This window comes from Mauremys reevesii, linkage group 5 (assembly GCF_016161935.1).
Source record: "Mauremys reevesii isolate NIE-2019 linkage group 5, ASM1616193v1, whole genome shotgun sequence".
NCBI lineage: Eukaryota > Metazoa > Chordata > Testudines > Geoemydidae > Mauremys > Mauremys reevesii.
The window spans coordinates 11,013,893-11,038,446 of NC_052627.1; the positions used below are offsets into that span (position 1 = coordinate 11,013,893).

General features: G+C 40.4%; 1 protein-coding gene across 2 annotated transcripts in view; it reads left to right on the forward strand.

The window, feature by feature from the left end:
- G3BP2 (G3BP stress granule assembly factor 2) overlaps positions 1-22,618 on the forward strand; it is a 48,893-nt gene extending 26,275 nt beyond the window's left edge. Inside the window, exons 4-12 of one of the 2 annotated variants that reach the window (XM_039539224.1) lie at positions 2,520-2,693; positions 4,665-4,755; positions 6,923-7,025; positions 8,537-8,717; positions 9,686-9,784; positions 14,819-14,921; positions 18,606-18,734; positions 18,948-19,066; positions 19,788-22,618. In XM_039539224.1, the coding sequence (XP_039395158.1) occupies positions 2,520-2,693; positions 4,665-4,755; positions 6,923-7,025; positions 8,537-8,717; positions 9,686-9,784; positions 14,819-14,921; positions 18,606-18,734; positions 18,948-19,066; positions 19,788-20,060 (1,272 nt within the window). In that variant the 3' untranslated portion in view covers positions 20,061-22,618. The remainder of the gene's footprint in view (positions 1-2,519; positions 2,694-4,664; positions 4,756-6,922; positions 7,026-8,536; positions 8,718-9,685; positions 9,785-14,818; positions 14,922-18,605; positions 18,735-18,947; positions 19,067-19,787) is intronic. The other variant, XM_039539225.1, reaches the window with a different exon arrangement.
- The last annotated feature ends 1,936 nt before the right edge of the window (positions 22,619-24,554 follow it).

The window sequence follows — 24,554 nt, forward strand, 5'->3', positions numbered from 1 at the left end:
GGTGGCTATGCATCACCAGAGTCCTGTCTCCACTACATCCTTCACCATTTATATCACTGGTGGAGCAGCTACAGTGATGAGCTACAACTCTTAAACTTGTCATTGTAAATGAGGCCAGGACTTGTGGACTGTCTAAACTATTTAGCTTTGTATTCATTGGTGCTTAAATTAACACCACTGCAGTTGCACCTGTTGACTACAGGTACAGAATGTGCTCATCGGATCCTTCATACTTAATCAGTTATCAGTGATTGTCTTAAAATGCTGTTGGTATACCTGTGAGTTTCAGGTGTGGTGGTGGTGGTGAGAATTTGTTCAACCAGTCAATAACTGGATATTTATATGTAGCTTCATGCTGCAACAAAGTGGCCGTGCACACCTCAATCTGCCTGATCTCCCGCTCTCCAGGTTAAACCGTTTCGGACAGTGCAGAAGTATTTCTCCTCTGAATAGAATTATTGCATAGTTTGGTATATCATTGTTTCTGTTCTGCTTTGTGAAGCATTCATCAATTGCTACTGATGGCCGAGAGATTACTGTTGTGTTCTAGTCTGGCTGGTAAGAATTTCCAGAAGTAAGGTGTAGGCTTGCTGGCTCTGGGCCTCACCTTGCCAGGTGCCATGCATAGAGTAGCTTTTACTGGCAATGTGTAACCACTTTCATTGTCAGTAATACTTGCAATGTAAAGTTTGGAGGATGAAGGCAGTGCCAAACCCTCTGTTATCTTCCATACTACAGGGTGATTGAAATCCTTTAAGAATGGCCAAGTGGACTGGGATTAAGGAAAAGTGTAAATATTAGATGTCTTGACTCCATTGGCTGTCATTGGAGATGGTTGATACTTAATGTTACAGGGTTCAAAATTGTTAGCAAAGAAGACAGGGAGAGGTTCAAGAGCTCAGTTAAGTGCACAGTTTCTGGTCCGTAAGGGAAGCTTGCTGTCCTGGGACAAAGTTGCTCCTTAAAATTACTATCTCCATGGAATGCCCTTCATCGCAGGCAGTGTCTAACTCGGCCACATTGGGCAGTCGTGCTGTACAGAATGACTGTTAGGGTAAGCTCTAAGGACAAGCACAACAGAGGTGGGGTGCTGCCCTGGTGTTTCTAAAAATGTGTGCATATATGCCATCAAAGGAAAATGAGACTGAGGGACTGAGAATCAACCCGGCTTTGTGAGACGGAAACAAAGGAATGGAAAATAATAGGTCAAACAAGCAAGCTATTGACATGCACGTATAATACTAAACCTGGATGCTACAAAAGCGCTATCAAAATTATATGTAGGCACATTGGTCCCATACTTCATATCTTTAATACAGCTGTGGAGATGGTTTCCACTGTTAGACCATGTTAAGAGGGGGTAGCCTAATATTGCTAATAATTCAAAGTCAGACTGTTCTTTGCTATTGGATGTGTAATTATGGAAGTGGAGTAGGTATCTTAAAAATTACACTGACAGTTAATTCTTCTTTGCAACTGGTCTTTGTAAATCTGTTGTAATATTAACTGTAGCAAGTTGTGTTCCTGTTTTGCTTTCCTAAAGGGATATTTATTGCATTAAGTATGTTAGTGACGTCTTACATAGTTATAGTTAAAACATATAGTTCTGGGAGGGAAACTGGTGTTTTGCTGGAAGTATTCAGCAATGTGCCAGATCTCTGCAATCCAGACATGCACCATTATGCAGGACTTTGACATCACCCATGTTTGACGACATTAGAACTATAAATATTAGGTACAAAATGTCTGTATATGTATCTGCTGGCCAAAGAGATAATGCAAGATTGATTCACGTGTTTCTGTACACTTCTGGAATGTCTTGTCAGGTTCTAGATTTTCCCATTGGCTTTGTGGCTATGCTATTTTGGTTATTAAACATTTAAGTAAAACTTGAGAAAATAAGCTTCCCCCCCCACCCCACCCCTTTGTTCCTGCCTTCCTGTGGGAACATGTCTGTTGACTTGACATTCCCAACTCAGTGCTGTTGTGAGCCCAGGCAGAATGTGGTCACTTTCTTTTTTTGTCCAGTACTTTCACACTTCTGGGTAGGAGAACTATGTAATTATAAAGTAGATGTCATATAGTACACTGGGCCCCTGGATAGAATGTATGGTATTCAGATACTTCTGTGATGGGACTTGTACAAATACCTTGGAAGAGTGATGGCGTGTCTTTTTTTTTCTTCAAACAAATAATCATTTGACTCACTGGTTGGCCTTGGAAAGTGAAAATCTTATCTACTGCTTTCAGCAACTTAGCTGGGAAATGAGGTAAAAATGAGCTTTACCAGAGCTTTTTCATTCACAGCTAACTCTGCTGGAGAACCTGAGTAGTAGCTTTTTTTTTAAGCTGTAGCCTCTGTTTCAGCCAATAGCGTTTAGTAAGTTCCCTTATCTCCTTTTGAGTTGGAAGGGAGTGATTAGCTCAGGGTCATGTAATTAATATAACTAGTCTTATGAGCTCTGTTTAAATTCTAGTTGCACTTAATTTTAAAGTTAGATCTTTATTTTTATTTCCAGGAGATTCATAAGAAGGTGATGTCCCTACAGTTCAGTGAATGTCACACTAAGATTCGTCATGTTGATGCACATGCAACCTTGAGTGATGGTGTAGTCGTGCAGGTTATGGGGGAACTGTCTAACAATGGGCAACCAATGAGGAAGTTTATGCAAACTTTTGTTCTGGCTCCAGAAGTAAGTATGTACTGGAATGTGATTGCCTTGAACTTGATGAAGGCTGAGACCCTGGGGTTTTTCACCTTCCTCTGCAGCCTGGGGCAAAGTTCACTTGCAGTTTTAAACTAGTGTAAATGGTGGATTCTCTGTAACTTAAAGTCTCAGTCATATTTTGAGGACTTCAGTAATTAAGCCAGAGGTTAGGGGTCTATTGCAGGAGTGGGTGGGTGGGTTCTGTGGCCTGCAATTTGCAGGAGATCAGTAGATGATCACGATGGTTCCTTCTGACCTCAGTCTTTGAATCTGAGACAGAAACCTGGCCTGTAGGTAGGGTCTGGCCCATTAGATTGTAAGTAGTACTTCATAAGGCCTTGACTTCTGTAGACTTAGCCCACAGACCACAATTCAATGTAATTTGTCCCTTTCACAAAATGAGTTTGACACCCTTGACTTAATCTTATTCAACTCATTGTGCTCCTGACATGTTTGGGTAATGCAAAGTCACTGGAGACAAACACAAGTGTTTGGTTTAAGCAACACAAGTCATGACTTACATGATCCTTATATAAAGGAACGCAGTATGAAAAGGAATCATTTCCTATTCCCGATGCTTGTATTCCTTTTTATTAGAAACCTTTATTAGATTCTTTGAACTCTGGTGCTGTGTAAAACTTACCTGTTTTGAGTAGCTCCTTTAACTTTTACATCTTTTTTTCTAAGTAGAAGCAGAAATAAATGTCTCCATTTTAAAATAGCAAAAGGTCAAATAGCTTTTTTGGAAAGAAGCAGGGGTGAAAGTAGAAATAGGGACTTACCGATATGGGGCTGGGTTGGGGCCAGCTCTGGCCACCGGAAGGGGCGGGGCCTTGGGTGGAAGGGGTGGGGATGCGGGGTCAGAGCCAGCCCTGGCACACCTTGCACTGGTAAGTGCCCTCCCCTGACAGAGTAGCAGCGGCAGCTCGGGGCTCCAGCAGCAGTTTAAAGGGCCCAGGGCTTGGCCGGTGCTACATCGCCGGCCCTTTAAACCGCTGCCAGAGCCCAGGGCTCCCCTGCCTCTACCATCCTGGGCCCTTTAAATAGCCGCTGGAGCCTGCCGGAGCCCTGGGGTAGCAGTGGCAGCCGGGGGCTCCAGCAGCAGTCTAAAGGGCCGGGGCTGTAGAGGCAGCGGGAGCCCCGGACCCTTTAAATAGTCCCTGGAGCCCTGCTGCTACTCCAGGGCTCTGGGGGCTATTTAAAGGGCCCAGGACCCCCCTGCTTCTATCGCCTTGGCCTATTAAATAGCCCCCAGTGCCCTGGGGTAGCGGTGGCGGGGCTCTGGCGGCTATTTAAAGGGCCCAGGGCAGTAGAAGCAGCGGGAGCCCTGACCCTTTAAATAACCCCCGGAGCCCCGCTGCTGCTACCCCAGGGCTCCAGCAGTGGGGCTCTGGCGGCAATTTAAAGGGCGTGGGGCTCCAGCCACTGCTGGGAGCCCCAGGCCCTTTAAATTGCCACCTGGGGAAGCCGGGCCGCCCCGGTAAGGCACACTGGCTCTTGCTGGTACACCACACCGGCGCGTGCCAACTTACTTTCACCTCTGGAAAAGTCTCTCAAATGAGTATCCATGAAATAAATGAATTTTTATATTCCGTAATTAAAAAGCATAAAGTTACTGTCAGTATAAACACTCAGGATTTATCTTAATTCTTGAAGTTTTTTGACTGATACTTTGATCGCAGCTATAGGATTTGGTTATTTGTGTACTTTTAAAAAAAAAATTGCTACATACAAACCTGCATTAATGAGATGGGTAGACACCAAAGATTATTTTAAAAGTACTGAACTTTATGTAATTTTATTGGTGCTTGTATTATGGGAGTGACTGCACTAGAAATGTGGATCTGAAGTAAGAAGTGATGTTACAAAGCTTACAGTTCTAGTCTGTCAGCTGTAAAGACCACTCATCCATCTGTTCAAGTAACGTACAAATGTGTACGCTTTTCCCTTCCATAGGGATCTGTTCCAAATAAGTTCTATGTGCATAATGATATATTCCGCTATGAAGATGAAGTATTTGGAGACTCTGAGGCTGAACTTGATGAAGGTGAGAACTTAATTTCTGTAGGCCTTGGGTTCATTTGTACTTCACTTCATTTTCCTTGGCAAATAACCTCTTGAGTTTCACGTCGCTAGACAAATAAGTACTTTCTCATATATGTATATTGTACATAATTTTTGTTAGAGTTGGAGTCTTAGGGTTACAACTTTGCTCCTGTGATATGCAGAATGTCTTTTGTAGTACCCAGTAGAGATACGGTTTGCATATTGATGGTTACACTCTTAAATCTGGGAGAAGCTTAATTAAGAATGGAACTGAAATGAGCAACAGTGAACTTGGAAATTAAAGTATCACTTCAACTTTGGAAGTTTAGCTATACTGTTTGTCAAAAGGCATATCAGTTAAGCAAGTCAGAGTGTAATTGCATGTTTTACTCAGCATTGTGACCTTAGCCCTGAAGCTGAATCAGATGTTTGAGTGCCAGGGGACAGTCCTTCACTCCTTGTTTAAATATTCAGCCTTCCGCAAAGTATGAATCCTCTGTCTGATAATATCCAGCAGGGATTTACAGGGGTGGTTTCCTGAATGAGCACCTCTGCTCACTTACCAGTTTAAAGGGCAATTAAGAGTAGGCTTGCCATGTGTCCAGAGCACATGCTAACCTCAATGCTCTGACCATTGGAGCCACTCACTTTCTCTTTTGTGGATCCAGATATTTCATGCCTGTCTATAGAAATAGTTGTACCCCTTGAGCACTCTCAGCTCTTTCCAAGTGTTAAAGGCCAGATCAGAGCTCCCTGTCTCATCATTGGCGAAATTTTTTAATCACTTTAAACAAGTGATCAACTAGTGGGTATATTCAGTGTTACATATGTAGCTTTATTTCACTCACAGTAGCTGGTTGAGATACAGCATTTCTTGTCTCATTTTTTTTCTGCTAATTGCTTTGGTTCTCTGACATACTGGAGAAGTCTAGTTTCAGCTTGTGTGCCTCTTGCTTTGGCAAGACTTCCACTCCATACACACCTACTTTGTGCTTCATCTGCACACATGGTGAACATTATTTAGGGAGATTCACAACCTGTGGTAGCCTTTACTCATGTCTAGAAAGACTGCTGGCTCGCGCTCTCTCTCTTTCTGAGGAGCCTTAGAAGGCAATTTGGACCGGACTAGAGAGTGTAAATATATCAATCCTTGGACCCTTCTTGGCTGCCAGGTCTTGGGTCAAGTTGGAGGCTGAGTCTTAGTGGCCAAAGACATCCAAGACATCCAAGAAACCTAGCAAGTCTGGAGATCTGTTGGGTGTGAAGCCATCTGCTTCCTCTCTTGTCTTGTAGAAAAAGCTTATTGCCCCCTTCCTTCTGCAGTCTTGGTGGCAAAATATTACCTAGGAGTGCCAGTGAAATCCAGATACCTAAGGCTTGCCTGAATATAAAAGTGAGGTTTTTAAATGAGATTTTAATCTGATTTTTTTGAGCTAAATTGCTGTAAAAGGGGGCATAGACTTTTTTAATTTTAATTTCCAAGTTCACTGTATTTAAATCAGACTAGTTTTCATTTAAGTTTAAGTCAATTAAGGACAGGTTTAAGCTCAACTGAAATAAGCCACTCTTAAACGAAATAAAAATGTGCACACAGGGTTTTGCACCAATCTAACTAAACTGGAAATCAATGCAAGTTTGTGTGCAGACAAACCCTAGTGGTTCATGCTACTTACAAAATGTTCCCAAAGGCTAAGGTGGTTTGGAAGGTCCATTTCAACCAATCATTCTTTTTTTTAATTAGAAGTTAAGTTTGTTTTCTTGTTCCTGTTACTTGCAGGTAAATTGTTTAATCTCCCCTTTTTATCAACCACATATATAAAGGTATTGGTTGTAAAACAAAGAAAGCAGCCTGACATTGCAGCACCTGTAGTCTCCTCTTTGTGGAAATGTAAAGGTGAAAAGCATCCTTGGAGAGCTTAAGTGTCCTGCCCTTTTCTGGGTTAAATGTCTTGCTTACAGTGGTGAAGCACGACTTTTAGTTGTCTCTGATTACACATCCTGGTTTTATGTTCGTGTCCATTGTTTTGTGCCATGAAACTGATTTTCACCAAGGAAGTGACATCGACTTCTTGAATCTATACTCTCTCCAGCGAGCAGAATTGAACGTGCTCTAAAAATTGCTTGAAATGTCCTTGAACACTGATCACAAGTCTTGTTTGGTCTGTCAGAATCGGAAGAAGAGGTTGAAGAGGAGCAGGAAGAAAGGCAGCCATCCCCTGAGCAAGTGCAAGAGAATACAAGCAGTACATACTATGAAAGCCACCCTGTAACGTAAGAAGTCCATGCTAAACAGTAGAAAACAATTGCTTTGACTGCTTAGTCCTGAATACCGTTAATTCCCTAAAATATCTGTTTAACCAAACTAATGCACATATGGTTCTAATGTGCCAGAACTGTGTGTGCTGAACTTTATTTAGATGAAATGTGTGTTTGTGGGATATTGTAACTCATTATTTTTAATCTTATCTCTCATCTGTAAGTGTGAAGTGACAAATGTGAATATAAATAGATTAAATTCCAAATCAGTATGTGTTAATACCTTAAGCTATTCCCTTAGTTGTAATCCACCCATTTATTATATAAATATGTAATATATTACAGTAGCACCTAGAGGCCCCCGCTGAGATCAGGGCCCCATTGTACAGATATACAGTAAGTGTGTGCTTTGCCTAACCATTTTAAGATCTAAATAAGACAGACAAAAGGTGGAAGAAGAGACGCATTATTCCTGCTTGACGCATGAGGCAGGCAGGCACAATGATTGAACACAAGATTTTCAGAAGAGCATTGCTCCCATTTAGGCACCAAAATGTCTGGCCGGTTTCTCAGAAGACCTCAGGTGCTGAATGCTGTGCTCTTTTGAAAATCTCCCCCAAGTGTGTCATTGGGGGCTGGGCATTTATAAAAACACCTTCATTTAGTTGCCTAAGTGGCAGGAATCTCTCTTCTGGAAATCTGGCTGTAAGTGACTGGCCCAAGGTTATATAGGGAAGGAAACATGGCATTGCTGAGAATTGAACTCGGATCTTAGTCCTAGTCCAGTGCCTTACTCACAAGACTATTAAATGTTTCTTTAGACTAAATTAGGCCCTTATAAACATTTGCAAAGGTGGCACTGTCTTCACGGGGGGTTGCACAGGTGTAACTGGCTGGAATTTAGCAAACAATCCCGTTCATGTCCAAGAAGGAAACTGTTCACCCTCTCAACTGTTGGTTCTTACAGAGCTAAAGGGAGTGCAAAACAGTCAATGTATTTGGGGACTTGTCTCTTTTACACTGAGCACACCCAGAGCAGAAAAATAAGGTGCTGGTTTTTTGTCTCTAGAATAGAATTATGCTTAAGATTGGTAACTAGCTTTTTTCAACACACTCTCAAATGAGATGAACTATAAATTTGCATGTGTACAGTCAACGCAGGCACTATTCAGAGCCCAAGTTTGCTGGTTCTCCTCTTGTCAGAAATGCTGCTTGCCATTTCTAAGTGGCAGATGTCCAGCTTTTCAAGTCCATTCCTTGAAGGTGATACATGCATAATATAGACTTGGTAATAGTCACATTACTGCTAATGGTAAAATTCACCTTGACTTTAATAGAACCACAATGTAGCTTTGTGTGCAAATAAAGGTAGGGGCAAAAATAGTCTCTGCCTATACTGTAAATGCACAGGATGTCATGGTAGGAAGCTGAAAGCCTATTCGGGGAAAAAATCAGCATTGCATGTTAGCAAAACTTCATCATAAGAGCCTTGTACTTTACGTTGAACAAAATGCCTCTAATTCTAGTAATGGTATGGAGGAGCCTTTGGAAGAATCATCTCATGAGCCTGAGCCAGAGTTGGAATCTGAAACAAAAACAGAGGAGCTGAAATCTGAAGTAGAAGAAAAGAATCTTGAAGAGCTAGAAGAAAAATCTCCATCCCCACCTCCTGTAGAACTTGTTTCTCTACCACAAGAACCACCAAAGGTTAGTTAAAGTTTAACTTTGTACACATGAATGAAGATGGTAATCCAAAACACTGACTATTCAGTGTTATGCTGAATGTGAACCGCTTTCTCAAGTGCCAGATTGATAGATTTTTTTCAGTGTCCTGCTCTCTGAACCACAACACTAAAACAAGTTCGCTTGTCAAAAACATTTTTAAAAGATTGATGTGAACTGCTGTACAAATGATCTGTTTAAATGTAGTGCTCTGCCTATGAAGTGTGCGCGTGGGTGGTTATGAGCGTAAACCTTTTTAAATGTAGTGTTAGATGTAAAACATCTAAATGAATTTAAGTGGGAGTCGCTGCCCTTCTTTAAAATGAAAGGAATTACCTTTTCACCTGCAGGATGACTAGCAGTGTAGCTGTAAAAATGAATCTGCGGGTTTTAGCTGTCTCCCTCTAGGCGGGATGCCGTATTTCCAAAAACCATGCGCCGTCTGGTATGGTTAGACCCACTTAGTTTGAAAGGCTATGGGGGAAGGAAACAGAAACTGGGTAGAGGTCACTTACTTCAGCATGGGTCTTCAGTACTGTCGGTCCCGGTCTCTCTTCCTATTTAGCTTTAACTTGTGACTTCCACTTCTCCTTTCTTTCTCCAGAAGACAAATTTAGGACCAAAACCTTACCCTGTAGCTGTTACGGTTTTGTCTATCAACTGTTGTCTTTTGGAAAGCGGTGGTTTGGGGGCATTCAGAGAACTGGGGTTCAGTTAGGTAGTGTACCTGAGTACAAGTACTTGCTCTGCACTGTTGAAGGGTTTGCAGTTGTAACTGCAAACCCTTCAATATCTGTCTTACTGGCATTGTTTGTTTATATTTGCAATCCTGGTACAATGATTACTGACAGCTTAGATTTGAATCAAAAATATATGTTCAGCAGACTAGTTTCCCTCTAGGAATGTCAGTGGTTTGCCATGATTAGTAGCCTAGGTTTGTTGCATTTCTGCAGGCTTTCTCTTGGGCTTCAGTGACCAGTAAAAACCTGCCTCCTAGTGGTACTGTTTCTTCCTCTGGAATTCCACCCCATGTTAAAGCACCAGTCTCACAGGTAATCAATCTGTGAACTCCTTGGATTGTCTCGTTACCTCTGCAACTACTTTAGTCTTTAAACTAACAGATCAGATTGTAATGACGTAAATTGCACAAGTTCTGTCTTAAATGTTAATGCACTTACCTTAATGTTGCAATTAAAAATTAATTAAAAGGCACATACACTTAACAGGTGAGAGTTCTGGGTGGTGGTGAGAGATTTAAGTCTGTTCACATGTAATCAAGAAATGACACTTCTAAATTTTCTGACATTCTATTTGTTTATAAGGTTAAATGTAACAGTAATTTTATTGTAGTATGTACAATAGGGGTCATTCATTGCCAGAACTACCAATCCAGTTACCCTGCCATTGGGAATTGAAATTGTTCCTTTTTGAGAAAGGAACAGAGCCTCTCCTAAGTGAGAGAGAAAAAGAAATATTAAAATTCCCAATTCTATATTTATATGGATTAACTGTACTGCTATGGAACCCTGTACCAACTTATGACTGTGAGAGGTGGGAGGGTTCACCTTTGCTTGCCAGCATAGTGGTCTCTTCCAGTTCCCAGACTTTTTGTGACAGAATTGTAGTATCCGTCATTCAGATACCAAAGACAAGAGGAAATACCTAGTCAGTAGGAAATTCCTCGAGAATTTCTTGTCCTCCACATATCCAAAAACTTACTTAAAATAAAGGAGGCAATTTTGAAAACGTTAATGTTCTATAGTAACCTAACGAGTTACCCAAGGACACTTGTGGTAGCTCACTTCTAAACTGTAACTGGCCACAATTTTCAGTAGGACAATTCAGAAACCATTGTCGCAGCTGTTCCTCCACCAGTTTTCTCTCCATTTTACTGTCTCACAGAGGAAACTGGCTAGGATCACCCTTCTGCTAGCTGCCCCTGGAATGCTTTTTGTGATGTTGCCTTCTCCTTGACAGGGTTGTCATGGAAATCGGACTCCTGCTCTGTAATGACTAGGAAAACCTGGTTAGTTTTAAAGTGCCTCACACTGAGGGGAGAATAAGCAGTCAAGACAGCCACTCTTGTTTGCACAGAACAGTGAGCTTGTTCCTATACAGAACCAAAGATTGCTTCCTTGTGCCATTTCAATTCAGAGAGCACTCCGAGCACTTATTTTATCTGAGCACTTTGATGTATTGTTTACATATATCAACAAAAGCCAGACCATCAAGTACAGTTTCATTGTCCCCTTCCATCTTTCACTGTATTGCCATATACAGTTTGCCAATGGCAGAAGAAAGGCATGTCATGTTTCGTTTCCTTTCAGTGGGATTCTGTGTTCAAGTAAGTCTGCTCAGACGTTTTCAGATAAGACCAAAGCAGGTTTTTACAGACCGAGTCTTAACTCCGTTATCTCTTTTGGGAAGTAGATGGATAAATCTCTCACCGGTGACGCTTAAAATCAGCACTTGGAGGGTTGGTGGGAAAGACAATTACTTTATTCTAGGAGACATTTTCAAGCATTAGCATTTCCTTTTCTCTATCTTGTTTCAGACTATCAACAGCACAATTACTCTTGTGTTTATGCAAACATAACCCCCCATTTGGATTGTTCTTAGACCTTTTTTTAAAACAAGTCCCACAAAATAATGAGTGTGGGGGAAACTCTAGGATTCTCCTCTGCCAACTCTTAACTTTCAAATAAAGTACCTATTATGACTCCATCTCTCTTTAAAGAGGTGGCAATTAGTAAGTACCATTTTAGATTTAGATTAATTACTTTTGTGACCATGAGTTACTATGGGGTTGGTCATATTCAGCCTGTAGTACCCAGGGACTTGTCCTTTTCCTCCTCCTTTGTGTTCAGAGATAAACGCTGAATAGCTGTCTAGGGAGTAACATAGGCCATGTCTTCAGTGCTAAGAGAAGATATGTGGGTTTGGGGTTTTTTTTTGTTTTTTTCCACCTCTGGATAACTCATGCAGATGAGCCATGCCCAGGTAAAAACCACACTGAAGGCATGGCACTAGACCCTGTCTGTGGTTGTCTGTGCCTAGTTTGCTTTGCAGTGAAACTGAACTGCCAAGCCTTCGTTGTGTTTTTAACCATGGGATAGCTCACGTGCGTTAGAGTGGTAAAAACACATCTCTTCTGAGCAGTGAAGACAAGACCTTAAATGTAGTCTTGCCTTCCATTTGAGTTGAAGCCGTGATTACCTACCAAGGAAAGGGATTAAATAGTCACTAATTTGTATTTAATTTGGAAATTCTGAGAGTTCAAACCAGCACTTCTTTTGGTGACTGATAGTGTTGTTGCCTTCATGTCTCCAGAAGCAAGTCTTAAAAGCTTTTCAAACTGGAATATGACTTTTTTCTCTTGAGGACATATATACCAGGATATGTGGATGAGATTTTTCTGAGTATTCTAAGGATGCAGAGTTAGTATCTTTCTAGACAGATGAGTAAATCTGAAAAATTGGCTAGTTCTTCTGGGTTTAGGGATTATCGGTTGTCTGGCTCAATGGATATCTTAGAACCACAAGGCCACGGGGAATCTTGGATCAATATTAGAAGTCTAGGCCTCCGTGTGGCTTAATTTTTCCTGTGCTCTATTGGTGAGAATCAAAGTGAGTGATTTCACAGAAGTCAATGTGGAGACAATGCTGTAGCAAGCTGAGGTTCTTCTTATCTGTATCCCATCTAATTATCTTCCTTTTGCAGTAACAGTGTGGCAGGCATCTCACCATCTGGGAAAGACCTTAAACTTCAAGGGATAGAAGTTTTCCAAAGCAGATCCATTCATTTTCCATATATATGGTCCAATTTGAGTAATGTGTGTCTTTGACACATGAAATGTTAGAATTTGAGAGCAAATAAGTCTTGTGGGCTTGCTTCTTGTGCTCTTTTTGCCTCGTGATTGTCATCTTGCTTGACACCCAAATAGCAGAAGATGGTCCTGTTTAGTCCTCATTTCTCCTCTTGTGGGTTCTCAGGCATTTCATCTTCTATAGAGTCTATGCCCAAAGGCTCAAACAACTGCAGACTTATGAATATGCTGCATGGGCATTACCAGAAACAAATTATTTGCTAATCATTTTACAGTTCCAAGGGGAGAAGGATGTATCTCCTCTCTCTTAGGCATGCTGTAGAAATATTATTTTGTGGCTTCCAGTGTAGTTCATGCACTTTCCAGGAAACAGGGCTCTGAGGAGATTGGTGGATGGAACAAGCAGTTCTCCGTTCCCAGGGCAGTACTATCCCCTCACAGTTTGGTAGGATGCTAGTTTACAGGAGCGCATGCGCTCTCCAATGTTACCCTGCAAGCTTGGACTCTTTAATTTTGCAGTGTGTACAAAATTGAGGTGGTCTGTATGTCTTGAGCTAGAGAAGGCTGATAGTTTGGTATTGCTGGTCTACTTATCATAAACCACGCACTGGTGTCTAGTAAGGCTTGCCCTCTGTTTCTTTGGACAGACACACTCTACTTGTTGTGTTAAGTAGGCATCTGAGGTGAGACTGAGCAGATAGACTTTCTCTTGAGGACCCCCCCGCCCCCCCCCCCAAAAAAAAGAATTAAATCAAGTAACTTTGAAGGCAGGGTAGCTTGCTGTTCAGGAAAGAAAAATCTGTGATTGCCTTTCTAGCTCCCATGTATTTCTATCACTGCCTTTAGTTGTATAACTTTTTACTCATTAAAACTTTAGGAAAATAAAATATCACAATGGGGCTATTGTGGCCCCAGAGGTGCTGCTGCAGAAGTAGATGCCCGTGCTACACTCAGACAAGTTTTTATTTATTTTTTCTAATTCTCATAATTTAAAATGCTCAGTCTAAAAATATTGGAGAGGAAGTGCCTGGTAGGGTGTCACTTCAGTGGTAGGAAGGGTGAGAGGTTAGTCTTCAGTGTAATATTTGGGCACTTAATAGATGATCTTTCCCAGAAAATCTTCTCTGAGCACAAATATTGGGATTAAGTCACCTGGTGTCAGTAGTTTGTTTACAAAGGAAAAGTGGTGGGAATCTCTCCTTAATGTCACTTGCTTTTGAACTGCTGAATCCATATGAGCATGCAATGGTGCCTATGACCATTCCTTTAGTGAAACACCCCTTTTGGATTTTAGTTCTGCAAACTCATCTCTGAGACCCTGATGACAGGAATGTGGGCTTTGTGGTGCTAGCATTTGTTTGGCTAGTACAGGTGAACTGAATGCTTGTGGATGATAGCAGCAATTTCAATCACACACACAGTAAATTTTCAGTCACCTAACTTTCTTGTTCTGTAGCTTCCTACCCCTTTTTGAAGGTAGTTTTTGTATGCAGATGCTGGCGATCATTTGTATATGAGCTTAAAGGTGTGAGCTTTTTGACTAGTGGGACAGTTTGTGTGTGCTCCCATGTGCACAGGCTTGGCATAGAGAGAAAAAGGGAAGATGTCTCTAACTTGTGCACTGTAGGACTCTTTATCTAAGGTATCTTCTCTCCGATCTCCTTATCGGAGAAGACTGTATTTAGAGATTTGTGAACTTGCTTTCTTTTCCTGTTACGATGTGGCTGTTACCTGTAGTTGATGTATATTCTGGAAGAAGAATCCTCCAGGAATTACTAACTGTAATTCTGTTTCTTCCACACATATTAATCTAGGGCTAGTCTGTGCAGTCCAAGCGTGGCACAGGAAATGCTGCAGAAATTCTGTTTTTAGTTGGATTTCTGCATATTTCTTTGTACCAGTTTTGAGCACCTGCTGATGTGTAAAATTATGGAGCTGCTTGGGTCTCAATTCTGTGCCTGGTCAGTTGAAGATAATTCCCTCTAGCCATGCCCTTGGGCAAAATCAGATTAGAAAGAGAGCTCCTAGTCCTGATTCTGAGAGGTTTGTGTTCTCTACCTGCTGGCAGAGAAAGGCAAGCCCTGCAGTCCTGGATTGGTACAGAGGAACTTGTAGAAAATTTTCATGTATTCCCAAAACACACTTCCTGTGGATCTGTATCTTCCAGAATTGTTGCTATGCATGCTAGTGATCTGTAGACTGCTTTTATTTCAGCTTTTCTTTGGTATCCAGTGTTTAACAGTGTGTTCTCTTGTTTCAGCCAAGAGTTGAAACTAAACCTGAAGCTCAGTCTCAGCCACCCCGTGTGCGTGAACAGCGTCCAAGAGAGCGACCGGGTTTTCCGCCAAGGGGACCGAGACCAGGTAAACTTTTCTTTATCATAGTTCAGTGTGTGACAGTGAGAAGCTATGTATTTGTTGTCTTTGGATTCAAAAGGATAACTTCCTATGATTGATTGGCATAGGATTTCCTGTACCAGACCTTTGATCCATCCTGTTTGATGTTCTGCTTCTAGTGTTGGCTTGTACCTGGCCTTTAGGAAAGTGAAAATCCTTTATTCTCTGCAACTAAGGGTGGAGGAATGAACCCTTCCCTGAGCCCTGTTTTGTGATGAGTTGCTCTGAAGCATGAGAATCATCCCTCTAACTGCAAATGTTCCTTTTATCTAATTCTTTTTTAACATTCCTGAGTTATTTGCTTATATCATGCATCAAGGAACTTCCTCAGATTGCTTAATGCTGTTTAAAACCTCTGTTCTCTTGAGACAAACGCTGATGGCTTCTGAATTTTGAACGTCCTCTAACTCATGTTGAACAGACCGAATGGGAGCACTTAAATGCCTTCCATTATCTCTTACAATGTGCTTCTCCTTTCTGAACAAAATCTCTTTGATCATGCATTATGTCATGTGCCAAATGCCATGCCATTTATTCTATTGTAGCTTTTCTCAGGGCATAGTATTGTCTTTGAGATGGTGTTACTTCTCAAATATGGCTCAGTTTTTGCTGCCTCATTTACACCTGTCAGTTTATAACATAAGCAGTCCTATTAATACATCCCGGTCAACTCTTGATGAGCACTGTTCAGTAAGTACCCATTCTGAGCTGTGCACAACATCTAAATCTGTTCATGGGGATGCACCTCAAAAGTTGTGTACAGCTTGACCTAGTGTACGTTAACTTGCAATTGTGAATGGTGCAGTAGTGTACAACGGGGTGAGTGATTCTATAGGATTTCACCTCTGGATATTAAAATTCAAGTTCTGGCAAAGATCAAGAGAAATGATTTGAACTGTTAAGAGAAGCTCTCTGCACCTTGGAACAGTAGATTATCTCTGATCAAAAGCCTGGAACTAAACATTATACAAGAGAACTTTAATGTTGGGTGGAGTTTTAAAACTTTTAAGTGTTAGCATAGAGCAGACAACGGTTCTCAAAAGTGGCTTAAATGGGAGCAATTGAGATTTAGTGGAAGTAAGCCTTCCTGAAACAGATCTATATTAGCATTTACGCAGTTGTTGATGTTGTGCAACTGCACCAGATGAATGTATGTACCAAACTTTCTAATCTACACTGGGGTTAGAAGTACTTCCTTATTCCTTTGCTTCCAACAGCACTGAAACTAAATGTGTTTAAGGTGGCTAGAAAGTATTCTAACGCCTGTTAGAAATCAGATTTCCTTTCTTAAAGACTTGATCTGTACCAAGGGCTGAAAAATTAAAATTTCATAGAGGTTTTAAATCTAGGCAAAACAGAGTTGTTAAGTTGGGCATATTGGCTATTCCATGACTTAGCTGCAACTAAATCTTAATATGGGTCTTGTTTATATCTGGCTTAAAGTTCTGACTTCTTATCTTGCTGTTTGAGTAATTGTAAAAGTTGGATTTTGGGGAATTAAATGTCTCAAGGTATTGGGATAGATGAAAGTTACCATCTGTCACTACTTTGCATTCAGCCCAAGCTTGACACTGGCCGGTAGTTGCTATAGCATAACTGATTGCTATGGCATGTTAATTATTTTGGATATATGCAATTAGCCGGTCTCAAGTTCTAGTAGACATTGGTTGGGAAATGGTATTGACAGTCTGTCGAGAGACTAGGGAGTTAAAAAGCACGGCAAATACTTACCTTAGCTACAGATGGCTAGACATAGGGGTTGAAATGCAACAGTACAGAAGTTTCTGTCAGCTGCCTGTCTGAAGAAAAATAAGATATCAAAATTCAGGGGGATTGATCCAGTGCATTTAAAACTCAGTTAAGATACCTAATACATAACCACTGTTTAGGAGCTATAGGAACTATCCTGTGCTGTTTAACTTTTGCTGCCAGAGCTAACAGACACAAATTCCACATACTAATGGCAGTTTGGTACAACAAGAAAGTAAAAGGGGTGTTACCTGCAAGCGGCAATAAAAACGTGAACTAATGCAAATTGGAAAAAGACACAGCTAGCAGAGAGACTTCATTTTCAAGCATTCTAAAGGCTATTGTATGTAATAGGGAAAATAAACTTGAACAACCTTACAAGGAGGAGTGGCAAGAACTCTTGGATATCTGAATCAAACACTACAGTGCTAATAGCTGAGAAGTTGCTTAAATACAAAGTAAAGTTTGTCCTCTGAACTCCCCTTGTAGGATTTTTCATTACAGATCATTTTGTATACAACAATCCTGCAAGGTTTTGCAAATCAAATCACGGAGGGGAAATTTCTCGAAGATTTATGCCATATATTGTTGAAAAATGGAAAGGGATGATCTTGGTATTGTGTCATATCAGAAGATACAGAGCCAGACAATGACCTAGTAATATGATACAGGCTAAGATTTTATATTTCCCATTAGTTAAACCTTATATTGCATTCATGGAGATAATAAAAAATGCATCCAAATTGTTACAGTACAATGGAAAGAGCTCAATAGCTCAGTAACATCAGTGAACTTTTATATGGGGGTGTGGGTTATGTCTGTTTAATGCAGTCTGACAGCCATAAATGAATATATATTCTAGCTGGGCTGAAGTGGAGTAACTGGCAGTCTTGCCACCACTAGCAGATAACAAAACATTTAACTTTCAAAGCTGTGCTCCTCCTTTGAACAGTCATGATGAAAGAGGAGGGCTAGAAGAAATGGTTGAAAATCTACAGTAAATGCTTGCTTTTCAGTTCATTTGAAAGGTTACTAGAAATGTCTTAAATGGCTAACTTTTTAAATTGGGTAAGATGGTAACTTTGAGACTCTGGAAAATAATAGACAATAACCTATCATGAACTTTAAGCTTTCTTCACTCGTAAGAAACTCCCACGGGTGTTCAGGGTGGGCTGTTGCTTAATATCTTTTTCTGTGTACTGTTTCCAGTCTTTGGGCAGGAGTGAACAGGTAACTTACATTTCCAAAGGTACAATGAGATGCACATTCATCTTAAAAACTGGTGGTGAACAGTGTTGACCCCTGCTCTGAGTGTTACGAAGATAGAGTAGTTGCAGTCATGAAGTATGCTTGCTTCTTAACAGGTTTTATTTTGATGATGTTGCAGTTTTGGTGGTATGGATAAAGGAGGTAACTGATGGTAATGTTAGCAGAGGCTCCTACTGAGCAGGTAGATAGACTTACTTTCTGACAGTTGGAGTTGTTCCCTCCAGGTCAGGATTGAGATTCACTGATGGGGAAGCTTGCATGGCTGCTGCCAGTGCAGGACAGTCTTCAGATAAGTCTCTGCAGCTGGCAGGTCAGCACTTTCCATGAAGATTAAAAGCACATGAGAAAAATGAAGTACAGTCAGTGGATGTGTTTCTCTTAAAAAGCACATAGCTGAGTGAGATGGCTTGTATATGAAGAAAACAAGAAGCTTTTGATATCCCAATTGGGCAGAATTAAACTTTTAAAGGCACTAAATATGCATGCCTTCCCCAGCAGAAAATAGCTGAAGACCAAGGGTGAGAGTGGCTCAAGTGAGTGAACTGAAAGCAGATCAGTGTGTTGCTAGATGTTCTTCTCAAATTGTTCAATACAAATCCTAAAACTGACTGCTTTTGTTTTGAATGGACACAGGTCGAGGGGATATGGAGCAGAATGAATCCGATAATCGCCGAATAATTCGTTACCCAGACAGCCATCAGCTCTTTGTTGGCAACTTGCCACATGATATTGATGAAAATGAACTGAAAGAATTCTTTATGAGTAAGTAATGGGCTTTTAAATAGTTTGAAATTCATCTACTGGGTCTAGAGGATGGAAGTGAAGCTTCAGCCACTGAACATGGTGTATATATTAACTTTTTAAAAGCAAAGTAACAAACCTTAACATTACAAGAGGCTTTTGAGAATAATTAAACCAAATAGGCTTATTGTGGGGCCTTATTGCATAACTTGTTTTTGTATTGTGCTTTCACAGGCTTTGGAAACGTGGTGGAACTTCGCATCAATACCAAAGGAGTTGGAGGAAAACTACCAAACTTTGGCTTTGTGGTATTTGATGACTCTGAGCCAGTTCAGAGAATCTTAGTTGCGAAAGTAAGTTTGGCCATGTAGCATTTGCATATTTGTCATAGTGAGGGAAGTAATGCTACGAAAACATGAATGATGCAATGTCCTTAGTTCTTACTGCTCTTCACCAGAGTTCAAATTTCCCCACTGACCGAGGTTATGGAACGTTTATATTTTGTTTGTAGCCTATTCTGGTTCCCACTTCAGTTCTGTTCTTTAGAAGTTGCTGTCTTCTGATGGATGCTTGTAAGTTTTTAAAAATTGAGTTTCAAGTTTTTGAACAGCACTACTTTCATCACTAAATCATAGATCTAGGGCTTCTCAAGGGAGCAAGCTAAACTTGAACTTAAGTGCTGGGATTGGGGGGAAAAAGGAAATTACAAAATTTCCAGGGTCAATAGATCTCAACTTCCTTTAGAGATGACAAGTTTTCAGTCCTAATAGTTTGAGAACTGAAAGTAAAATTGCAACTCTTGCAAGCTAGCAGTGGTTTTGTCTAATAGCAAGTCCCATGTCTAATCAAAGTATTTTACTAACTTATCGCAGAGTGTTCTATGGTCTCTACAGACATGTAGGGTTAGAAGTTGCAAGTCACAAACTGCTAGTGAAATTTGGCATTAAGCTGTGTGCAACTGCACTGCTAATGACAGAGTAGCATGTAGGGATTAGTGTTTCCACGTGTTTTATATCACTGGGACTTTATGAAATGGTGACTAACTTTGCCTTGTAAACATTTTCCCCTTCTAAGCCCATTATGTTTCGAGGAGAGGTGCGCTTGAATGTAGAAGAGAAAAAAACAAGAGCTGCCCGTGAAAGAGAGACCCGAGGCGGTGGTGATGATCGTAGGGATATTCGGCGCAATGATAGAGGGTCCGGGGGTCCCCGTGGAATAGTGGGTGGTGGAATGATGCGGGACCGTGATGGAAGAGGACCTCCTCCCCGGGGTGGAATGGCACAGAAACTTGGCTCTGGAAGAGGAACCGGGCAAATGGAAGGCCGTTTCACAGGACAACGTCGTTGAAATCCTCCACTGTTGGCAGACAGTCTTGGCAGTGGTACATTATTCGTCGTGTTTGCATTCTTGTTAATTTTTTTGGCTTTGGAATGTGACACAGCCTTTTTGATCATTTCTTTGATGTGAAAAGCATCCTTTGGTTACCAGTTTAAATTGAGGTGGACATGCTTTCCCAAATTTCACAACAGGAGTCACACTGTTAATTTATAAATTTAGACTTGGAGAATTAAGGACAGAGAAATGACCATAACTATCTGCAACAAAAGTGGACTAAAGGACATGCCCAATCGAATTCAGGTCCTTTCAGTCAAAAACCCTCTGCTGCACATTTTGTGTAAGTGTTACTGTTTCTGCTTATTACTGTTGGAAACGCAGTTAGTGCAATCTGTGCAATTGGAGAAGCTTGCCTTTTTTTTTCTTTTAGAACACTTGGCTCAAAACAAACTAACTTGTGTTTATGCACTCATCAAAATGCACTAATGGGTACTCTAAACTCATTTACATTGACATCTACAAGAGGCATCAGGAAAAAAATCCTTCATCTTTTTTCAGACAGAATAGCTTTTGAAATGATGCGGGCATCTGATCTGCTTGCTGTGACCAACATGTACACACACAAACCTTAACAAGACTACAAGTATGTTCCAGAAGGAAACCATTTAGTGGTAAACTAAACACAATCCAGAACTTCAAAGTTATGGTCCTGAGTACAAAACAAGTTTGATAGCTCGTATCTAAGATTTTTCTACCTGCCCCTCTTCAATACAGGGATGGCTGGCTGCTCAACACACTCCTCCTCCCCTTTCCCCTTCTTTAAGCGTTGTACAGTGAATTGTCTTTACTGTATTTGAGTTCTCTAGTAATGTAATAAGCATGATGGTGCCTTCTATTAATACATCATTCCAGTCTTGCTGGTGATTTTGTACAGTATAGTGTATGAATTGCAGTGCTGCAAAGCCAAACAGCTGCAAAATGTTTAAAAGAAATCATTGAAAAGTTGTATAAAAAATTGCAGTATCTTTAAATCAGTAAGTTACTAGAATATCACTCACCTCGCCCTTCAATTAACAACTTTGGCTTTTTATGGAGGAGGGGAAGGGAGGGAGAAGGTAACTGAGTAGTCTCCAGATTGTCTTTTCTCTATCAAATGTAGAATTTTTATGGATATGAAGGTGAAATTTCAGTTACACTTCAAAAGTCAGCGAAGAACTTGGTATGCTTTGCCAACTTCTAATGTATGCTCATCTATAGGTTGAGGGTAAGCTTGTTCAATAACGATACTGCAATTTTCAGAGAACAGATCAGCAGCTCTAAGTATTTGCATTTTCCAGTTTTTTGAACTTACTCATTTTGCACAAATCTTTGAACTGATGTCGACACCCATCAGGCTCTGAACTTAAGGGTAGGGGGAGACATCCTTATGTATTTTTACTTATAGATTCTTTAAATCTGTGAGAGGTTTGCTATTTCTGGATTACTGTCTGCCTAGATGCAGGTTCCAGTAAACTGCAAATGTAGCAAACGGTACTGTCTAACTCCGTGCTGGAGAGTTCAGCAAGCACCAAGCTCTGATGCTTCAGGAGGGGAGGGGGTGAGAGTGTGACCACTTAAAAGCTGCTTCTAAGCATGGAAGACCTCATCACATTGCAACTAGTAGCAAATATGGCATAGTAGCGATTTTGTTTCTGGATCGTGCAACCGTTTGTGGTTTTCAAGTAAGCTGGAAGATGTTGCACACGTTTGTTTCTGATGTATTAGGCAAAGCAAGATTGCATCTGACTGTTTTTCCCCAAAACTTGAGGTCTTCCATGTTTGAGGGTAAGTCTTGCACTATTTCCATACGTTTTCTGGGACACATTGCTCAGTTTCCATTTTTATGTTTTAGTTTGTTACTCTTTCATTTTCAGATGTTACCTGGAAACATAGTACTTGAACTCCTCACCACAAAACATAACTTGACTTAAGTTAGAAGCTTTTAGTCAAACTGCTGTCTTCAGCAAACAGTTTACCACCAGTGTTCGTGTAGCTTTTTAAAATTTTAGTGCTATATCATCACCCTGCCATCTTCTAAATTGTTATGGCAAATGGCACTGGGGAAAGTGTAACTGACAATTAGAAGCGCTACTGAGCCATTCAATTTCTGGCTTGCTTCTTGTTTAAATGCCATGAAATAAAGATAATGGAACATCATACCCAGAAGTTTACATGGTGATTGTTCACCTACTGTACTGTGGACTCTAATGTTCTTGTCCCTCTTTCAGTAAATGTACCTCTTAAAGCAAAGTAACGGATTCATTGACCATTACTGTTAGTTGCTGATTTGTGGATGGTGGTAGTATTCTATCATTACAATCCTATTTCAACAAACTTGGCTTGCCATCTTGGCTTTAGTAGGTATAAAAGACAGTGGATTACCATCTTTATTGCTGTAATGTGTTAAGCATTATATGCTAGTAGAATCTAGTTAATTGTTGCAGGTGGAAAGTATTTTTACTTTTAAGTTTCCATTCTTGAATGTGTTTTGACTAAACATACCAATAAACTACTGATGTCTGCAGCATTTATCAATGTCGCTAATTCTCTCTTGAATGTAGGTCTGTTCTGGTGTAGCATTATTTCAGACCTTACTATGTAAAAGTCAATTTTTAAAAAAATGTGTTCCTCAAAGTGATATAGGATCAAAAGCTACTCCCTTTACTTGCATGTCATATGCTTCAGTAGAAACTACTCACCTAAGTAAAGCAATTTTTATATAAAGTGTGTGCTCTCACGCACACTGTGTGTGTGTGTGTGGGGGGGGGGGGAACCTACACTGATGGGCGTTTTTGGAGCAACACCAAGCAACTGTTGGGGTTATGTTTGACTGGTCTGTGAACACCTGCTTGTAGGTGACAAAAAAAAAAGAGCCCTGAGCTTGAATAATGCTTGAATAAGTCTAGCATTTACCCATTTTTTGTTGGTCACATAATTAAATGTCAAGAACAAGTTTACTAGGCTTCCTTTGTTGCACAGGTGTAGCAAAAATTGTTGCATTATTTACAAGTTTGTCCATCTGATGCTATCGCTACTTTAAGCTTGCAATATTTATTCTGTTTAACGATATTTTTAAACCATTGTTAAATGTGTTCAGCTATTTCCTGCTGCCAAAGGTGATTAAAGGGTGGATGGTAGAGTATTACCTGGGATTTGTTTAACTCCTGACATCTGAACTAAAATCTCTCTCTCCAGGTATTACACAATTCAGTCTCTCAATGGCCCTGTATGATAAGTCAACACTTTGGTATTTGAGTAATTTTAGAGTTCTTCCCAACTGGTAAATTTAGCTCAAATCAGGATGAGTATTGTAGTCACTAACCCGTACTAAGTGACAACAGCAAAAATGTTCTTTTGAGTATAATTATGTCCTTACCCAGGGTATGGAGAAGGCAGATGTTTAAAAAACACTTAAAAATAAAACTTTCAAATGGACTAGACTTTCTTGGTACTGGCTGCACCACCACTTATTTTCTAGTGAGGTTGGGCACTTCATTTTTACATTGCATGATCCTTCCTCTTCTGGCCTCACTCACGTTGCCAGATACTGGCCATACCTGTGTTAATGTCAACTTTTCTTTTTTGGGAATAATTGTCCATATAAAGTATTAGGGAAAAAAATGCTCTTAATGCTAGTAGTCAAGCAACGTATTTATCATGGGAGTTGCATGTATAAAATTCCCACTTTGATTATGCTACTGGTAACAACTGTGATGTGTGCTGGGGTTAAATGTTCAGAGTGTAATGTCTTTTAATGTAATGTAACTTTTTTTCATAGTAGGAATATCTGAGACTAATCAGAAAAGCCCTTTTACATTTAGTTGTTAGACTGATCCTCCATGAACTTATCTATCAATGGCTATTAGCCAGGGTGGGCGGGGATGGTGTCCCTAGTCTGTTTGCCAGAAGCTGGGAATGGGCGTCGGGATGGATCACTTAATTTACCGGTTCTGTTCATCCCCTCTGGGGCACATGGCATTGGCCACTGTGGGAAGACAGGATACTGGGATAGATGGACCTTTGGTTTGACCCAGTATGGCCATTCTTATGTTCTTAATTCAGTTATTGGTTACGGTAAAATTATTTAAAGGGATTGTCACAAGCTCAAAATCTGTGCCCAATCTTAAACACTATTCAGATAGATAAACCTTTAGCTTCCGGCATCCTTTTTTTTTTTTTTTTAAGGACAATCCTGCCAACTAAAGTTTTAAAACAAAAAAGCAACTTGAAATTTCTTGGTGAATGTTTGTATACAGGCTTCTGATTCATTAGAGATGGTGAGAGGCAGAAGAAGCAGATATTTGCTAAACATGAAGGACAGAGAATAGCGACCATGATTTGCAGGGCCCAGTTTCCAAGCTGACATGACATACAGTAAGGTTCAAAAGGAAAAAACCCAGAATGTCTTGCCAGAGACTTACCCTGGTAGAGCAATGTAATGTTAAAACTCTATTTGGATTTTTTTTT